Source organism: Canis lupus, chromosome 37 (genome assembly GCF_003254725.2).
Source record: "Canis lupus dingo isolate Sandy chromosome 37, ASM325472v2, whole genome shotgun sequence".
In the NCBI taxonomy this organism is placed as follows: domain Eukaryota; kingdom Metazoa; phylum Chordata; class Mammalia; order Carnivora; family Canidae; genus Canis; species Canis lupus.
Genome location: NC_064279.1, coordinates 21,197,177 through 21,215,930, shown reverse-complemented (window position 1 = coordinate 21,215,930; position 18,754 = coordinate 21,197,177). Strand labels below are relative to the sequence as shown.

The window sequence follows — 18,754 nt, the reverse complement described above, 5'->3', positions numbered from 1 at the left end:
TGGATGAGTCAAGGCTCCCAAAAAATTCTGAGGTCATAAAGGCAAGGAAGCACATAGCCAGCATTTAGATTTTTTCTGACCTGACTTTTCCTATTCAGTATAAGTTTCAGACAAAGGAGAAAATTTCCAAAAATAACATAAAAACAGAATATTGAATAACACAGTTCTACAGGAAGGTACTTAAAAGACTTCAAACACTTGGGTATCCCGACTGCCTGTCCACCCTGAGTGGTGCTAAAAGTTAGAGCCCCACAGCATCTGGGAAATATGTGAGGGGGTAAGGCAACAATTACAGCTCACTGACATTACGGAAAAATTTTCACTGCCAGTTCTCTTCTATTTTATATTCCTTTTCAACAACCAACAGTGACATCCTGATAATAATTTAAAATAATAATAATTAGCATTTATGCCTCATTGAGCTTTTACTACATAACAGCCACTGTTCTAAACAATTTGCATGTATATTTCATAAAATTTTGTCAATAATCCTGTCAAGGTCACTACCGTTTGTTCTCCTTTATATATGAGGAGAATATGTATATAGTAATATCTACAGGGAAGTAATGAAAAAGCAGTAGAGAGAGAAACTCAGGATTCCAGCAGATAATTCTAAGAACATGTGCAGATTCAGGTAGCATATGAAATGTTACTAAGCACCACTTCATAAGAGAAAAAAAATCAGGAAGCAAACAAACAAAATGTTATGGATAACAAATGAAAGTCAAAAACCAAAAAGGTTTCGGTTTATAAGTATATGTAGTTGTTCCACAACAAAAAGAAATGTTCATAGTTAATCATGATTTCAGGAAAATGCTGAACACTTGGAACCAAAATGAGAATAAACACTGTATAATGCATGTAGAATTAGCCGAGAAATAACACTTCTAAACTATTTCTCCATGTAGCAAATATAAATGTGATTTCCACTCTTCATCAGATAAACATCTCTTTTACACAAAGATTTTTAGAACAAATAAGAGGCTCAGACATTAAAGTCTGTGTCACATTCATGGTTACATGCATATAATTCTAAAATTCCACACATTGCTTCTTAATATTTAGTAATATCCTAGCAAATTCCATGTCTCTATCATAGCATCTTTCAGTTTCTCACACCCAGGGCTTATTAATGACAAGCCTGTATTACTGATTAGTGGGGTGCAGTTTCCCAGATTTTACATGGGCACAGGGAATATCTTAAGGAAAGTATAATTTCTTAAGAGAAATAAATATCAAATAAACACATTTTCCTTATAAAAATTTATTCATTGTACCTCCAGTGCTATATTTCACCCGTTCAACAACTCCTTCATGTATGCACTCAATTCAACCAATGTTAACTGAATACGTTCAGGCCCCTCATTAAACAGCAAAAATGCATGAATATATTCATTTAACAAAATAAATATGTAGGGACCTACACTGTGCCAGTCACTAACTCTTTTATGGATAAACCCAGCTGAAAAGAGAATTTAACTGAAAAAAGGTTTTAAAGAAATTATCCACAATTTGGCCCAGAAAGCTAAACAGAAAAGATCTAAGAGATCAGGACACACATAAACTAAAATGGGATCAACTATATATCTAATTGTAATTCGGAAAAAGGCAAATAGGGGTAAAGGGAGAGAGGCTTTGCTTTAAATTTACTTTATTTTTACTTTAATTTTACTTTCTAACCTAGCCATATATTCCACATAGTCATAGGAAACTGACATCTTGTAATGCAATTCTGAACAGCAACAAAATATCCAACTTAAAAAGCAGCAATTTATTAAGCTAAAAACCTTATAGAATACTTTGCTTTACTGTATATGACATCTTTCCTTTATGAACCTCTGAAGTTGGTTTTCACGATTGTTTTTCACTTCATTTAACACTTCTAATTTCTAGCTGTTTCTCCTGAATTCATAATTTTCTATCATAAGTTATAAGATGCATTAAAATATAATTATACATCTTTATAACTTGCTTTGGAAATAGACATTTTTGCATTCAAATTGCAACCTTATAGGAAACCAAAATAATATGAGTTAATAACCAACACAAACACATCAGAATTGGCATATTCATAAATTTTTTGAAATTAATTTGTACAAAAAATGGTTTTATCTCATTAATATATATTAAAGTACTTTCTGTATAGCGTCCTATAAATATTGATATATATTACATTTCATAACAAAAAAAGAAAAATAATACAAAGTTGTCACTTCAAATATCTAATCAATAATAGTTCACTATTTCATAGTTTCTCCTAGGAATTTTTCTATCATTCTAATATAATATAAAAATATAATGTAGAATTAAAAACCTTCTTCAAGTGAGAAAGTTCAGTACTGAAGTGGTAATACTATCCTCTCTGGGTGGTACAATTATGAATAATTTTAAAAATAAGGATTGTCATTTTAAAAATTTCTAAAATAGGCATATCACTTTGATAATAAAAATATGGTATATTTAAAATTACTTGATTACTCCAAATCAGTTCAATTTTTGTCTTACTCTCTAAATCTAGATTGAATAACAATTAATAATTTTTTTCCCAAAGTTCAGAGTAAATGGTAATCAATTCATTGTTCCTCAACTACAGGGTGTATAATACTTAATTTTAAGAATCTCTACTGCCATACCAACCTCTGCCCAAAATAAATGGATAGATTTATAGATGGATGACAGGTAGACAAACAAAATTTTTAAAACTTAAACTAAAATAAGCAAATGGAGGAGGGTAGTTAAATATATGCGAATTATTGTGAAGCATGGCAGTATTTATAAGAGACGACCAGTTAACTAATAAAGCAACTTCTCCTCAAATTAGTGTTCCTGGCTACATAAGGTTTCAAGTTGATCAGGCAATCAGAGAAGTGACAGAGTCTGACCCAACACAGCCAGATGCTAACAACAGAAGCTTGGGAAGAAGAACTGCAAGTTCCATATCGAACACTAGAATGCATATTTATAAAGATCATAAAATCATTCAGGACAGAATTTAAGGAATTAATTTTATTCAGGTAGTTGGGATTATGCAGTTAAAAGAATCTATTTCTTCGGATCAAAATTTATTCCTTTTGACCAAAGCCACTTGAAAACATCACAAATCAAAAATAATTTACAAAGTTGATCTTCAAAGTGACTTAGAAAAATATACAATGTGTTCATTTAAAATTGTATCAAATAATAGAATATAATTTCATAAAGAAGTTATCAGTAAACCATTAATTTTAACAGAGATGTCAAGAATACATACATAAAAATCACAAACTATTAGAGTAGAATGGAGTAATAGAGATTAACTGGTACAATCATCAACCCAATGCATGAAGTTCCTCAACCTTTAAGTCATCTTTTATATATTATTTTTCACATTCTTTAGTAATTTGGAAAGTAAGAGCTCCTGAGGCTATGATAGATAGTTTGATAATATCCCTTCATATTTACATCTGATTGTATTCTTAAAAGTTATTTACATATGGGAACAAGTAATTTTTTTATCTTAACAAAAATGTATATTCTTTGAAAAAAATGCAATAAGGAAAAATATAGAAAATAATAATAAGCAAATTTTGTATATATTTTGATGTGTATCATTTCTTTACAGATATTTAATATTCATGAACTTATACTATATAAATGTTCTTATTTTTAACATTTTATTGACATTATGATGTGTTTTCTTATGCATGATTTTTAAAGACTTTCTAGTCATATGATCAATCATATTTATTTAAACATTCACTTGTGGTTAAAGATTAAGATTGTAAGATTGTTTTGCACTGTTTTTTTCTATAGATATGACTGCAATAAATATCCTTGTCCATAGTGTCTTTAGACATCACTGAGTATAACTAATATTTCTTTAACATAAAATATTAGAATAGGAGCTACTGAATCAAGGCTAAGAAAAAAGTTTCAAATGTGAGAATGTTGCCTATTTCTCTTAAGTTTTAACTAATCATTGAACATAATGAATAGTCATCTGTAAATAATAAGATGTTATATCTACCAAGAAAATTCACTATTTCACAGTCTTTCTATATTTCGGAGTCTCATCATTCCTTTTAAAATCAAATTTAGTGAGGTACAACTTACATATAATAAAATGAATACATTTTAAATAGAGAATTGGGTAAGTTTTGGCAAAGATAAACAGGCATATAACCACCACCAAAATCAAGATATAAAATGTTTGTACCACTTCCAAAATTATAATTTTCTTAACATTCCCATTTATAAGACATGTACAATAATCATTGTTTTTACAAGTCAATTTTCTTTTAAGAAATTAAAAATGAAAAAAACCTCAATCTTTATATTAACCAGAATATAACAATCTTAAATCTCTATATTCAGTCCTGGAGATGAGTTTTCTTCTGGCATATTCTCTTTTGGCCCAAAGAAACTCCTTAGTATTTCCTGTACTTCAGAATGATTTGCAACAAGATGTTTTAGCTTTCATTTAAATTAAAAAGTCTGTATATCTGTATTTCATTGTAATTTTTGAAGAATATTTTATTGGATCTAGAATTCTGAATGTAAAATTTTCCACATTTAAAAAATGTCATTTCCAGGGTGCTTGGGTGGCTCAGTTGGTTAAGTGTCTGCCTTCAGCTCAGGTTATGATCTCAGGGTCCTGAGCCTGCTTCTTCCTCTTCCTCATGCTCAGACTCTCTCTTGCTCTGTCAAATAAAATCTTTTTATAAAAATTTCATTTCCTTGTTTCTAGCCTCCAATATCTCTCAGAGAAATCAGCCTTTATTTATTTACTGTTCTCTTTTATGTTTTTTTCTCTCTTGTTGCTTTTGAGATTATTTCACTTAAATTTTCATAAGTTTGAATATTATGTATCCAGGATTGATTCTCTTTTGGGTTTATAGTTGTTAGCTGCTTTTGGGGGATCTGTAGGTTTATGTATTATATCAAATTTGGAAAATTTTAGGCTGACTTTTGTTAATTTTTTTCAAGATTTTATGTATTTATTCATGAGAGAGAGAGAAGCAGAGACATAGGCAGAGGGAGTCGCAGGCTCCATGCAGGGAGCCCGACTGAGACTCGATTCCGGGTCTCCAGGATCATGCCCTGGGTTGAAGGCAGTGCTAAACTGCTGAGCCACCCAGGCTGCCCTGTTTAAATATTTTTATGCCCCATTCTTGTTCTTTTCTCCTTTGAGACTGCAATCACACATATGTTACATATGATAGGTTCAATTTTTTTTTTCTCTTTTCTTCAGACTATATTTTAATTGATGTCTCTTAAATTCACTGACATTTCTGACATTTCCAGACTGTTGTGAACACAAAGTTTTCATTTAAGCTATCATACTTCTCAGTACTAGAATTCAATTTCCTTTTTTTTGTTTCCACATATCTGCTAAGATTCCCATTCTGCTAAGAGTCCCATCTGATCAATCAATGTCATATTTTTCTTTAAGTCCTTGATCATATTCAAAATAGCTGCTTTAGCATTTTTATTTTTTTTAAGATTTTATTTATTTATTCATGAGTGACAGAGAGAGAGAGACAGAGACAGAGAGAGAGAGGCAGAGACACAGGCAGAGGGAGAAGCAGGCTCCGTGCAGGGAGCCCGATGTGGGACTCGATCCCGGGTCTCCAGGATCAGCCCCTGGGCTGAAGACAGCACTAAACCACTGAGCCACCCAGGCTGCCCTTCTTAAGCATTTTTAATCCTCTATATCCAACATCTGGACAATCTCAGTGTAACATTCTACTTCTTGATTTTTGTCTTGAATGTGAGTCACCTTTTCCTGTTTCTATAACATGTATTGAAAATTTTAATTACATACTAGGCAGTTTAGATAATAGATTATAAAGACTCTGGACAACTGTTTTCCTTTAAAGGGTGCTGATTTTTTTTTCTAGCAGAAGTTTAACTTTTTGATGATAACCTTGAAATTCTAGGCTTAATTTTATGCTTTGTTGAGTCCATCGAAAGCCCTAAATTTTTCCCAAGGCTCTCTAATTTGGCAAGATTCAAACTCCAAATTCTGTCTTCCCTAAAAATTCTATGTAAGCTTTGTTTTTGGTTTTATAGGGCAGTACAAGTGTTATGTTAATATTTTACTATGATTATATCAAATGTTAATATGGCATTATCAAAGTGTTTATCAGGTCTCTCCATCCAGGCATGGGCAGAATTCCAGTATCTCCCATCTCTGTTGACTTATTGAATCCTTGCTCCCCTCTGAGCTCTATAAAATCTCCTCTTTCTACTAAGTCTCAAGTAGTCTACATGTATAGCCTAGCTATCAACTAAAGACTCATAGTAAACTCCCTCACAAACCGGATTCCTGCTCATTGTAGAACCTTTTTATCTAGTGCACTTTCCTACAGATTCTAGTTGCTTTGAATGCTATGAACTATGATCTTTGTCTTTGCAGTTTATCAGGACTGGCATGCTCTTCTTGACTTCCACCTCCATAGAATTTGGTTTGGAAACTTCTGCAGGCAAAGCCATGGTGATGGTGCATCTCACCTTAAAAATGTTCTATCACTTGCCTTCTGTGATTTGTGCTATTTTCCAATGCCTAAAAGTAGCAGCCTTATAAATAGTTTAGTTTTAAGAGTTTTTTATTGAAAGGTTAGTTTGGTACCAGATACTCCATCATGGCCAGAAACACAAGTCTTCCCATTATAGTTTACTCATATCTTTTTCTAAAATTACTCTATACAGCACTGTATCTATACTCTCTCAATCTTTTCATTAACAACTTGATTTGTGAAATAGTCATGTCATTTATTCACCTTTAGGTAATCTCTAGTATTTTGAGCTCTGATCAGATTTAAAAATCACCAACCAACATTATGTCAGTTTTATCACATTTTACTTTTACCTCTAGTTGCAGAAGCATGGTAATTATGCCCTATTTCCATATGCTTCAGTGTTGCTTGAAGCCCAGAAATCTAAAAAGTAAAATCAAAAGATACAGAGTTATATACAAAATGACCCAAAAAGGACTGGATAAAATGCAATGTTCAAATATCAACTGCAAGATATAAAAGTCTTAACCTCTTAGATTAATCCCTATATATTAAAAAAATTAAACATGAATTATAACAAAAGAAAAACATAATTTTATGTTTAAATTCAATTTCATGGGTAATTATTAGGTATTCATTTTAAATAAGCATCTGAAACATTTATTTCACAGAATAATTTCAAAAATACTTATTGCATACTTTGAATAATAATTATTCAATACTCTACTTTGAGAGAAGTTTCTTCTCTGTTGAAATTGCTTCACAACAACTTAATTCATCTTTCTGTTTATAAAAGATGAGGAAAGTATTAGTTGGGAAGTAAAATATGAAGAAACTTGTCTTTCCTGAAACTCTTGGCTCATTTTCCACCCATAGGCACTCCTTGTTTTATTAAACATGTTTTATAATTAAGAACATTTGTTAGTTTGGTAGCATATCATTTACCTATATTTCCTAAGCAATAGACTTGAATTAAAAAATTCAACCCTAGGGATCTCTGGGTGGATCAGCAGTTCAGCGCCTGCCTTCAGCCTAGGGCGTGATCCTGGAGTCCCATGATCAAGTCCCACATCAGGCTCCCTGCATGGAGCCTGCTTCTCCCTCTGCCTGTGTCTCTGCCTCTCTCTCACTCTCTCTCTCTCTGTGTCTCTCATGAATAAATAAAATCTTTAAAAAAATTAAAAAATCAACCTTAAGAGTTCTCTCATCCCTCATTGTACGTGATTATACCACACAAAATACCATCTGTTTAATTATATACAGATATATACATTTTTCCGACCATTACTGAGTAGTAACATTCCTTTATTAATAGAAAATAGCAGATAATAAATTATAGCCTACAGATTAATGTTTGTGAAATGCCTGACTGGAAAAAAAAAAGTAAAAAAAAATTATCTATTCATGAGTGCCCAATGGAGTATAAAAATTTTAAATACTTATTTAGAATAGTGTGAGATTTATATAAAAGTTGCAATATAATACACAGTTCTTGTATACTCAGCACCATATTCCCCCTGCTAACATCATGCATTAATATAGTACATTTGACCCAAGTAATGAGACAATATTGATACATTATTATTAACAAAGTCCATATTGCATTCTAATTTGACTAAGGTTTTTCTTTCTTTTTAAGATTTTATTTATTTATTTATTTGAGAGAAGAGAGAGTATGAGCAGGCAGAGGGAGAGACAAGCAGACTTGTCTGGTGTTGAACTCAGAGCCTGATGTGGGAATCAATCTCACCACCATGAGATCATGACCTGAAGCCAAAATCAAGAGTTGGACACCTAACTGACTGAGCCACCCAAACTCCCCAAGATATTTCCTAATATTCCTTTTCTGTTCCAAGATCCCATCCAGGATACATTTAGTCATCATGTCTTATTTTTTAATTATTTTTAATTTAAATTCAATTAATTAACATGTAGTGTATTATTAGTTTCAGAGGTAGAGTTCAGTGATTTATTAGTTGCATATAACACCCAGTGCTCATTACATCACATGCCCTCTTTAATGCCTGTTACCCAGTTACCCTATCTCCCCACACCTCTTGCCTTCATCAACCTCCAGTTTGTTTCCTATAATTAAGAGTCTCTTATGGTTTGTTTCCCTCTCTGATTTTGTCTTGCTTTATTTTTCCTCCCTTTCCCTATGCTCCTTTGTTTTATTTCTTAAATTCCACATATGAGTGAAATCAAATGATAAAGACCCCAAAAAGCCAAAAGAATGCTGAAAAAGAAAACCAAAGCTAGTGGCATCACAATTCCAGACTTCAAGCTCTATTACAAAACTGTAATCATCAAGACAATATTATACTGGCACAAAAACAAACTTATAGATCAATGGAACAAAATGGAGAACCCAGAAATGGACCCTCAATTCTATGATCAACTAATCTTTGACAAAGCAGGAAATAATATCCAATGGAAAAAAGTCTCTTCAACAAATGTTGGGAATTGGACAGCCACATGCAGAAAAATGAAACTGGACCATTTTCTTACACTATACACAGAAACAGACTCAAAGTGGATAAAAGACCTAAATGTGACACAGGAATGCATCAAAATCGTAGAGGAGAACATAGGCAGAAGCTTCTTTGACCTCAGCTGCAGCAATTTCTTAATAGAACTGTCTCCAAGGACAATGGAAACAAAGACAAAAATTAACTATTGGGACTTCATCAAGATTAAAAGCTTTTTCACAGCAAAGGAAAGAGTCAACCAAAAAAAAAAAAAAAAAAAAAAAAAAAAAACCACCACCCCACCACCAACAACCTACAGAATGGGAGAAGATATTTGCAAATACTTATCAGATAAAGGACTAGTTTCCAAAATCTATAAAGAACTTATCAAAGTTATCATGTCTTCTTAGCTTCCTCTAGACTGGAACAGTTTCTCATACTTACCCTCATTTTGATGATGTTGACAATTCTGAGGAGTATTGGTCAGGTAATATTTTGGAGAACATATATACATTTGGGTTTGCCTAATAGTTTTTCATGGTTAGATAGGAGCTACAGGTTTTGAGAAGGAAGACCACAGAGTAGAAGTGTTATTGTTAGTTCACAAGGGTATTTATCAACATAATTAAAGACTGATGATGTTAACCTTGGTCACCTTCCTAAAGTCGTAGTTGCCAGGTTTCTCCACTGTAAAATTACTTTCCTCCATTTCCACTGTATTTGTGGAAGCAAGTCATCAAGTATGGCCAACAATGAACAGCTGAGGTGTTAAACTCCACTTCCATGAGGGAAAAATTATCTACACAATATTTGAGATGATTCTTTGAGAGAAATATTTTTCTTCTTCCCCATTTACATATTCATCCACTTATTTATAGCATATGAACTTGTATTTATTCATACTGTGGGTTATAATCCCATACTGTATTATTTATTTTGTTGCTCAAATTGTTAAAGATTTGACCACTGGGAGCTCTTTCAGGATGATTCCTGTAACAACTCCATTTGTTGATATTTGACTATTAACATTTTTTTAAATTGTATTTATTTATGATAGTCACACAGAGAGAGAGAGAGAGAGGAAGAGACACAGGCAGAGGGAGAAGCAGGCTCCATGCACCGGGAGCCCGACGTGGGACTCGATCCCAGGTCTCCAGGATCACGCCCTGGGCCAAAGGCAGGAGCTAAACCGCTGCGCCACCCAGGGATCCCTGACCATTAACAGTTTTTAAGCTTTACTTCCTACTTCCCTTAGGGCCCCACATCTGAACAAGCATTTGATATGAAACCCTGGATACTTCCTCTTTTACCACTGGTGGGAGATTCAAGCAATATATGCCCCTCCTCCCACATAGAAACTCTTATTCCCAAACCCTAGCCAGAATAAAAAACAAAAACAAAAACAAAAACAAAAAACAAAAAACAAAAAAAAAACCCCAAGCCAGTCTCCTTCCTTAGTTCTCTCAAGACTTTTCAGACCTGCATGTAAGGCATGTATTGCTATCCCCACAGAGCTCAATTATGTAATGTAAATGTTTGCATACCTTCTTTCTGTGTGTATACCAGAGTTAGTCTCAACATTCAAACCAAATTTGGTTGTCGATTCATTTAGGAAGCACCCACAACAGTTCCATTGTCCCTTGACGTACCCCAATGTTTTGTTCAGTCTCTTCTCTTCTTTTTTTTTTTTTTTTTTTTTTTTTTTTTTTTTTTTTTTTTACTTTCTAAGCATTTCCTAGCATTCTAGTGCAACAAAATGGGTCAAATGCTCCAGGTTCATTTTTTATTTTCCCTGCCCAGCCTATAATCAGCCACTTCCCCAAGGAGTCCTAACTTCCTTTTATTGCAGAATGGTATTAGAACAGTTATCTATGCACTGGGTATACTCATTTGCTATTGAAATGTCATTACTTCTAGATTCTCTCAGCAGGCTGACCTAGAAAATATATACATTTATTTTTTAGAGTACCTCCTGAATTAGAGCCCCGTGATAAAACAAAAGATAAAAAATAACTTATTATACATATACTAACAAATTATATTTTATATCTTTTCAATTATGGGACTATAATTCAGAGTTCTGAACAGTTTCAGTAATTTTATAAAACAAATTCTAGATTTTTCCATAAGATTTAAATAAATTTGAAAGTTGCTATACTATTACCTACCAAAAGAATTTGAAAGCATATACTCCTTATTAGATTTTCGTCATCTCACAGTATACTTTCACACTTCTACATACAAACTGAATATCATTAAAAAATTCTATATGCTAATCTTTCTTCTTGCAAGATATTAGAAAGATCTATATGTTTAAAGAGAAAGATAGTGAACTAAATGTTCATTACGATAAGGTTTTTAAAGAAGTGATGATTAGGAATACAGATAAAAATTATAAGATAGTTCTTACTACTCCAAGCTCACATTTTAAAAGTTTTGGTTAGAAGTGGCTTCTCAGAAGGGTTCCTGGGTGGCTCAGTCAGTTGAGCATCTGACTCTTGATTTTAGCTCAGGCTATGGTCCCTGGGTTGTGAAATAGAGCCCTGTGTTGAGCCCCAAACTTAGCAGGGTATCTGCTTGAGATTCTGTCTCTGCTGTCTGCTTGAGATTCTCTGTCTCTCTCTCTCCCTTTGCCCCTCTCCCTTTCTATAAAATAAATAAATTTTTAAAAACAGAAGTGACTTCTCAGAGCATCACTGAAATAAAGCAGACACTGAAAAAAAAAAGATGTAATCAAAAATACGTGCAAAAGTTGATGTATGTTCCATGTTAGGTCATAGAGGAATTTTGCATGTATTTTAATATAGTTTCACTTTCAAATATTTTTAATAAATTCATTCTACAGCTTCATGACACACTAATAGATTGACGTAAAAAGGTTAATCCAAGGCTGAATACCCAAGTATACCTGATAGGAATATTTCAATGGGAAAGGAAAAAAAGTAAAGACTTGGGTGGTTATAAATCATTTTTTGTATGAAACATTCCCAAAAAGGTTCAGCTCATTAAACAGTAACCTTGGCTTGTTCTCCAAGGAAAAGATGATAAAACTGAGACTATATTGTCTGTCCTAATTTGAGGAATGTACTAATTAATCTTAGGATTAGCCTAGAGTCAGGGCTATCTGACCATCATTCTGGCCACTCAGCACCCTGGGTTCAAGAATCATGAGTCTTCCATCTTTCACTATATATACCATTTTAAAATTTTATTCATCCTCTCTTATAACTAGGATGCTAACAATACTGCATAGGCTCCATTAATCACTTGTGCCCATTTTGGATCTTGAACAAAATCTGTAAGAATTCAGATATGAGTGACCCACTTACCTCTCAAGCTAAAAATCCAACTTCAGCTAGCTGAATACAAAGGACACAGAAAGTCAGATAATTCAAAGATATTTAAAGTATAGACTAAACTTGCTCCTAGCTTCTCAGGGAATAATCTAAGAAAATTGACAGTCCCTTAAAAAGACCTTCATATTTTGCACTGTGCTGGAAAAACACTATCCTTCAGGTAGTGTCTGGAAATTGACTGAAGATAGTGTGTCTATGTATTTAGACCTTAAGTGATTTCCAAATTGCCTACAACTTGAATTAGCAGTATAGAAAAATCAGAAGTCTCCACTTATCTCAGTGAAGTACATGTAAATGTTACCATCTGAAGCACTTAACCAGAAAAAAGAGGAGTCAGAATGATGGGGCTACAGATATTAAGAATCTCACAGATGCTGGGGATCCCTGGGTGGCGCAGCGGTTTAGCGCCTGCCTTTGGCCCAGGGCGTGATCCTGGAGACCCGGGATCGAGTCCCACGTCGGGCTCCCTGCATGCAACCTGCTTCTCCCTCTGCCTGTGTCTCTGCCTCTCTCTCTCTCTCTCTCTTTCTCTCTCTCTGTGTGTGACTATCATAAATAAATAAAAATTAAAAAAAAAAAAAGAATCTCACAGATGCTGTAGCAGAGGCTATGGATTTAGCAAGGTATCTTAGATTCACACTCAATAGAATGACCTAGAACCATGCACTTCAAAATCAGGAATGTGACCAAATAGTTACACTACACTATAGTAAGTGAAGGCCAGCATGTAGGCTTCAGGCCCTATGAATACATAAGTGCACCTTGTTGTAGGAACCATCCGGGGAAGAATGAGAAGATGTGATTCAAAGACAGAAAATTAACCCTGATATGTTTTACCTCAACAGTTAATATGGCATTCAGATACTGTATGTTAAACTCAAAGAGACCATTTTAGCCCAGGAAGATCTGGATAGCCTTAAAAAGCAGATGCTTTTTTTCTTTGTCTTCAGCAGAAATAGGGGTTCAAAGATAAAATAACTTGCAGAAAATACAATTCTTTGCTAACATGAAAAATAGTGTGCAAAACTGAACCCTGCTTCCTAGAGACAATGATTTAATTTTTTAAAGAAGTTTTCACTTTAGGTACATATCAAACATAAGGCAAGTAATTTGATCTTGTTTAATAGGTAAGAAAACAGATATATAGGTAAAATGACCTGAATGCTTACATGGCCTCTGTGCAGCACACCTGGAACTCATACCTACCACTCCCAATCTTTAGTTCTTCTAACTAAACCAGTAAGAAACAATCTGAAATCCAAAGAGTATAAGTGACCTAAATATGTTCTCAAAATGGCCTTTGATCTAACCTCATAAATTCACCTCATATTAAAGACAGGGGAAAAATTAATAAAAAATAAAAATAAAGCCAGGGAAATTGATGGCCTTTTCAGAAAGATAACTTAGCCCAAATTAAAAATAAGATAAGTGTAAATTCAGTGCAGGACAGGTTGCAGATGTAGAAATCAACAAGCTAGAGAGGAATGTAAGCACTTGCCAACATAGTTTCCTGGAAGGCCCTGGCATCCTTGAATAGCGAAACTCAGACTGAGTAATCTGTGAGAGGTAGCAAAGTATGCATGATCTCTTGGGAATATGTAGCCAGATCACTGATGGATTCCTCCCTGGAGAAGGATAATAGTGAGATAAGCATGAGACCAGGGAATAAAGAGAGTAAGATGGGTAGCAAAAGCTAAGCTGGGCTTGTGGCAAGATAAGAAGTAGAAGCAACCTCAATCTAGCTTGAAGTACTCCAAGAATTGTGCCTTCTGTTGGGAGACTGGGGAGAGGAGTTAGATGAAAAGGAGCAAGGAGATGAAATTCTGAAGCTTTGACATATAATGCCACAAAAATGTAAAATGTTATTAAATTCTTTTTATGCAATATTACCAATACTACAATTCAGACATTCAAGAATACAAAATTAAAATTCAAGCACAAAGAATCATGGAGACACAAGAAAGGTTTTGCATTTTAGTAGCTAAGAATTATATTCACAAACAGACAAAATACAACTTGACTAAAGCATGTTTTAACAGTAAAATCATTCAAGGAAGAATATAACCATCATGCAAGCTATCATAGTTTCAGAAAGTTTGGCCAAAAATGAAAATCTCTGGATAACAATAAAAGAATGTTAAGCATAGTTTCACATTTATATTTTCTAATAAACTGTTACATATTTTTTAAGTGGCCCATAAATATTTTGTTTTCCCTTTCTTGAATTCTATACCAGAAGTTCTTCATCACTGCTCTAGGCCTATGCAAAAACCCCCGGGAAGAATAGAAAAGGATGTCAACAGTAGAAATGACTGAAAATTGAGTCTGTAACTGGAAATGCCAAATATGCATCTGGGGGTAAATTCCAGGGAGCATTAATTATCTCATGAAGATTTCACAACCATATTTTAAAAAGACACATCATTGTGGTTATACTTCAATATACAAGAAATCTGAGTTCAAAGTGTTTAAGGTCCATGTTTACAGGTGTCAATGTTAGCATTTAAAACCAAGTTTAACTACAATGGCTGAGTTTTTTCCTCTAACTATACTTTATTAATCTCCTATAAATTTATGACTTAATCAATATTTAGCTTAATAATAATCTTCATAGGTTTAAAATGAACAAAATAATTTTATGAATATTTCCAAATGAATCTTTTTTACAACATAATTATTGAAAACCTTTTTAAATTTATCTCAGAAACAAGGAGACCTGAGTGTCTCAGTGGTTAAGCATCTGCCTTTGGCTCAGGGAGTGATCCTGTGGTCCAGGATCAAGTCCCATATCAGGCTCCCTGCATGGAGACTGCGTCTCCCTCTGCCTATGTCTCTGCCTCTATCTCTGTGTTTCTCATGAATAAATAAATAAAATCTTTTAGAAAAAGGTTTAAAAATAAATAAATAAATAAATAAATAAATAAATAAATATAAATAAATAAATAAATAAATAAGTTTATCTCAGAAACAAAACCAATATTTTACTTATTAAAAAATAAATGGTTAAAAATCATTCTAAGGTGGCTTTAATGGCCTCTTTACCTGCCCAACTGCTCTGTCTCTTTCCAGAGAGGTCAGCATTTTCTGCTTCAGCAAAGTGTGGTGCTTCTCTTGTAACACCCTGATAGTCGGTTCATACGATGCATAATGTAACTTTAACCTATGAAAAATAAAGGGCATCTTAAAGGGTAATTGAGTTAAATCAGTGATTTCCATCTAACATCTAACCTTTTTTCTCTCTCTTCTTTTGCAGTTGAATAAAAAATGAATGACCATAAAAGGTCAACACAACAAGCCAAGAATTGCCAGAAATATTACTCAGTATGCTACTTCCATAAATATGGTAGGAACGTGAAGTCAGATAATCTTTTGAGTTAACTAGTTCTCCATTTCCTACCAACACTTTTGCTATATTCAAGCATGTACTCAGAAGATTACTATTCACTCAGGGAAAAATTTGCAGTTTCTATAATCAGTTCAGAAACAATTGTCAAAAAGACAAGGGCTGCAAACAATGTAAAATTAAATAGAAAGAGTGTCATTCACATCAAAATAAAGGATGGTCTTAAAAACAAGTTTAATTAACTTATATTAAGAAAAGTATAAAAATATATTCTCTCACAGGAAAAATAATTCAACTCAACATATGATATAAGCACCTTTAAGAAACTATTTTACTTGAAAATGCCTTCAAAATATTTTTTTTTTTACCTTTTTACTGAAGTGTAATTTATCTGGAGTAAAATATACAGAGCTTAAAATGTTACAGTTCAGAGTTTTCAGAAGTACACATGCCCAGACAGTCCACATGGCTATTAAAATTAGAGCATTTCTAATACCTCAGGAGATTCTAGAACTTCATACATTTGGAAGCATAGAATACATTCTCTTATGTAACAACCAACATCACAGAAATACAAATAATTCTAAAAGATTATGAAAAACTATTTCCTGGAAACTTATAGACTACCAAAATTGAAACAGGAAGAAAGAAAATTTGAACATACTGATAACCAGCAAAGAAACTGAATTTTAAAAATTCCCTTACAACAAAAGTCTGGGACCAAATGGCTTCACAGGCGAATTCTACCAAACATTTAAAGAAAAGTTATGTTCTTTATTCTCCTCAAACTATTACAAAAAAAAAAAAAAAAATAGAAAAGGAAGGAAAACTTCCAAATTCATTCAATGAGGCCAGAAACTGGCTTCTTTCACTCAGCATGTTTTTTAGATTCTTCCAGTCTGTTGTGTGTAACAGTGATTCCTTTCCTCTAATTGTGAGTTGTATTCCCCTGTGTGTATATTCTACAATGTGTTTATTCAATATTCTGCTGATGAAGAACTGATTTGTTTACACCTTGGTGCCATTATGAAGAAGGTTGCTATGAACATTCTTAAACAGAGTCAAGATAGTTTTTGGTTCTCTTTCTCTTAGAAAAAATACCTAAGAGTTGAATTACTGAGTTGTAATTTACACTTCCAACAGCAATATATCACAGCTTCAGTTACTCTACTTCTCTGCCAACATTTGGTAATTAGTCTATCTAATCGTGTCAATTTTATTATCAACTTTATCAGTTTTATTATATTTTTCAAACAATCAATATGATTTTGTTGACATTTTATGCTTATCCCTTTGCTAGTTTATTGGTTTCTGATTTTTTCATTATTACATTTCTTTTTCTCCACATTTAATTCTTTTTTGAGCATCTAAGGTACAAAATTAGATTATTAATGTAAAATTTTCTTTTCTAATATAAGCATATTAAACTATCGATTTAAAAAAATGAAATAAAACTATCAATTTTACTTTAAACACTGCTTTGGCTGCATCCTCCTATGTTTAATGTGCTGCAACTTCAACCATTCAGATCAAAATACTTTCTTATTTCCTTCTTTGACTCATGGACTATTTAGAAGTATGTTACTTAATTTTCAGATATTTGGGGATCTTCCAGAGAGGATTTTTGTCATTCATTTTTTTAATTTAATTTGGTTGTGGTCAGAAAACATTCTGTATGACATCAGGTCTTTGAAATGTATAGAGACGTGCTTCATGGCTGAGTATACGGCCTATTTTGTGCACATGAAAAGTCCAAAATAGAATTCAAGAAATATCAATTACATTCAATTAATTGATGCCCTAAACCTGCAGACTTTTTGCCTATTTTTCTAATAATTGCTAAAAGAGGAATGTTAAAATCTCCAAATGTAACTGTGAAAATATCTATTTTTCTTTTATATTTTATCATATTTTGCCTCATACATTTTGAAGCTCTTATATTAGAGTCATGCATATTATGTCTTCCTGACTCTTTTATCTTATTGAAATGACCTTTTTTCTCTGGATCTCAGGATGACCCTGAGTATGTTGTTTCTATATTCCTTCTCCTTAGGCCTGGTAGGCATGTAGAGTTAGCCCTCCTTCCCTAGGAAGAGTTAACACTCTTGTTCTGGTGGGAAGTTTGAGCTTTTTAAAGCTTATTTTTAATCTTTTATTAAGGCAAGTTTAAAGTAGTTCCTTCCCTAGGGCTAGAAGAGCTCTGCTCCATGACTTGGCTTATCAAGGGTCTTAACTGAATGCTCAAAATGTTTAGTAATGTTCCTCCATTGTATCTGGGCAGAATTCCTACGGCTGCAACCTCTGAAATCTCCATTTAGCTCACAGTTTCCCAGGAGCTGTTCTTTGTAGGCATCATTCTCTCACTATTCCACATCTTAGTATTTGGTCAAAGGTTAAAGGGAACTAAGACAAGTATTTCTTAAATTCCTTTCATGTACCTCCCTCCTTTTGTGTATCCTAACCTGCAAATTTCAGCTCCCTCAGCAGCCCTGAACTCAGATCTCTGCCTCATCAGTTAATCAAGACTACTGTGTCCTGTGTTCTACTTTGCCACACAATTGTCTGAATAGTACTTCTGGGCAAAAATCTGGAGTGATTATGCTGCTCACTTTGAATGGTTCCTTCTCTTAGGCATCATAGTCCTACTCTGTCAATTTTCCAACAAAAGCTGACAAAACAGCTGCCAAAAATTTTGTTCAGTTTTGTAGTTCATTGCAGTTGAAGAGCTCATCTACTACCAGTTGGAAATCTAATTCTATACCAGTTACTCTGACATGGCCCCAAGCAGAAGCCCAAAAATAATTTTAATGTTTTTCTATTTAAAAAATAATAATAAGAGGGGCACCTGGGTGGCTCAGTTGGTTAAGCATCTGACTTAGACTCAAGTCATGATCTCCAGGTCCTGTGATGGAGCCCAAGCTGAGCTCTAAGCTCAGAAGGGAGTCTGCTTGTCCTTCTCCCCATCCCTCAACTCCTCCCCACACTTGTGTACTATCAAATAAATAAATAAGATGTTTTTAAAAAAATAAAAGGAGTCCCTATTTTGCACAATATTTTCATTAAAGTATTTGTAAAAGTCATTGTTTTATA

General features: G+C 33.4%; 1 protein-coding gene and 1 long non-coding RNA gene across 11 annotated transcripts in view; one reads left to right on the top strand and one right to left on the bottom strand.

Annotated features, from left to right (window-relative positions):
- Positions 1 to 15,887, top strand: part of LOC118353506 (uncharacterized) — a 38,776-nt gene extending 22,889 nt beyond the window's left edge. The window contains exon 6 of the long non-coding RNA XR_004812605.2: positions 15,575 to 15,887. This is a non-coding gene — a long non-coding RNA (uncharacterized LOC118353506). The remainder of the gene's footprint in view (positions 1 to 15,574) is intronic.
- Positions 1 to 18,754, bottom strand: part of SPAG16 (sperm associated antigen 16) — a 916,366-nt gene that overhangs the window by 850,979 nt on the left and 46,633 nt on the right. For all 10 annotated transcript variants that reach the window (XM_049106785.1, XM_049106782.1, XM_035710943.2 and 7 more), the window contains exons 7-8: positions 15,364 to 15,481; positions 6,851 to 6,920 (exon numbers count right to left, since the gene is read on the bottom strand). In XM_049106785.1, coding sequence (XP_048962742.1) covers positions 6,851 to 6,920; positions 15,364 to 15,481 — 188 coding nt within the window. The remainder of the gene's footprint in view (positions 1 to 6,850; positions 6,921 to 15,363; positions 15,482 to 18,754) is intronic.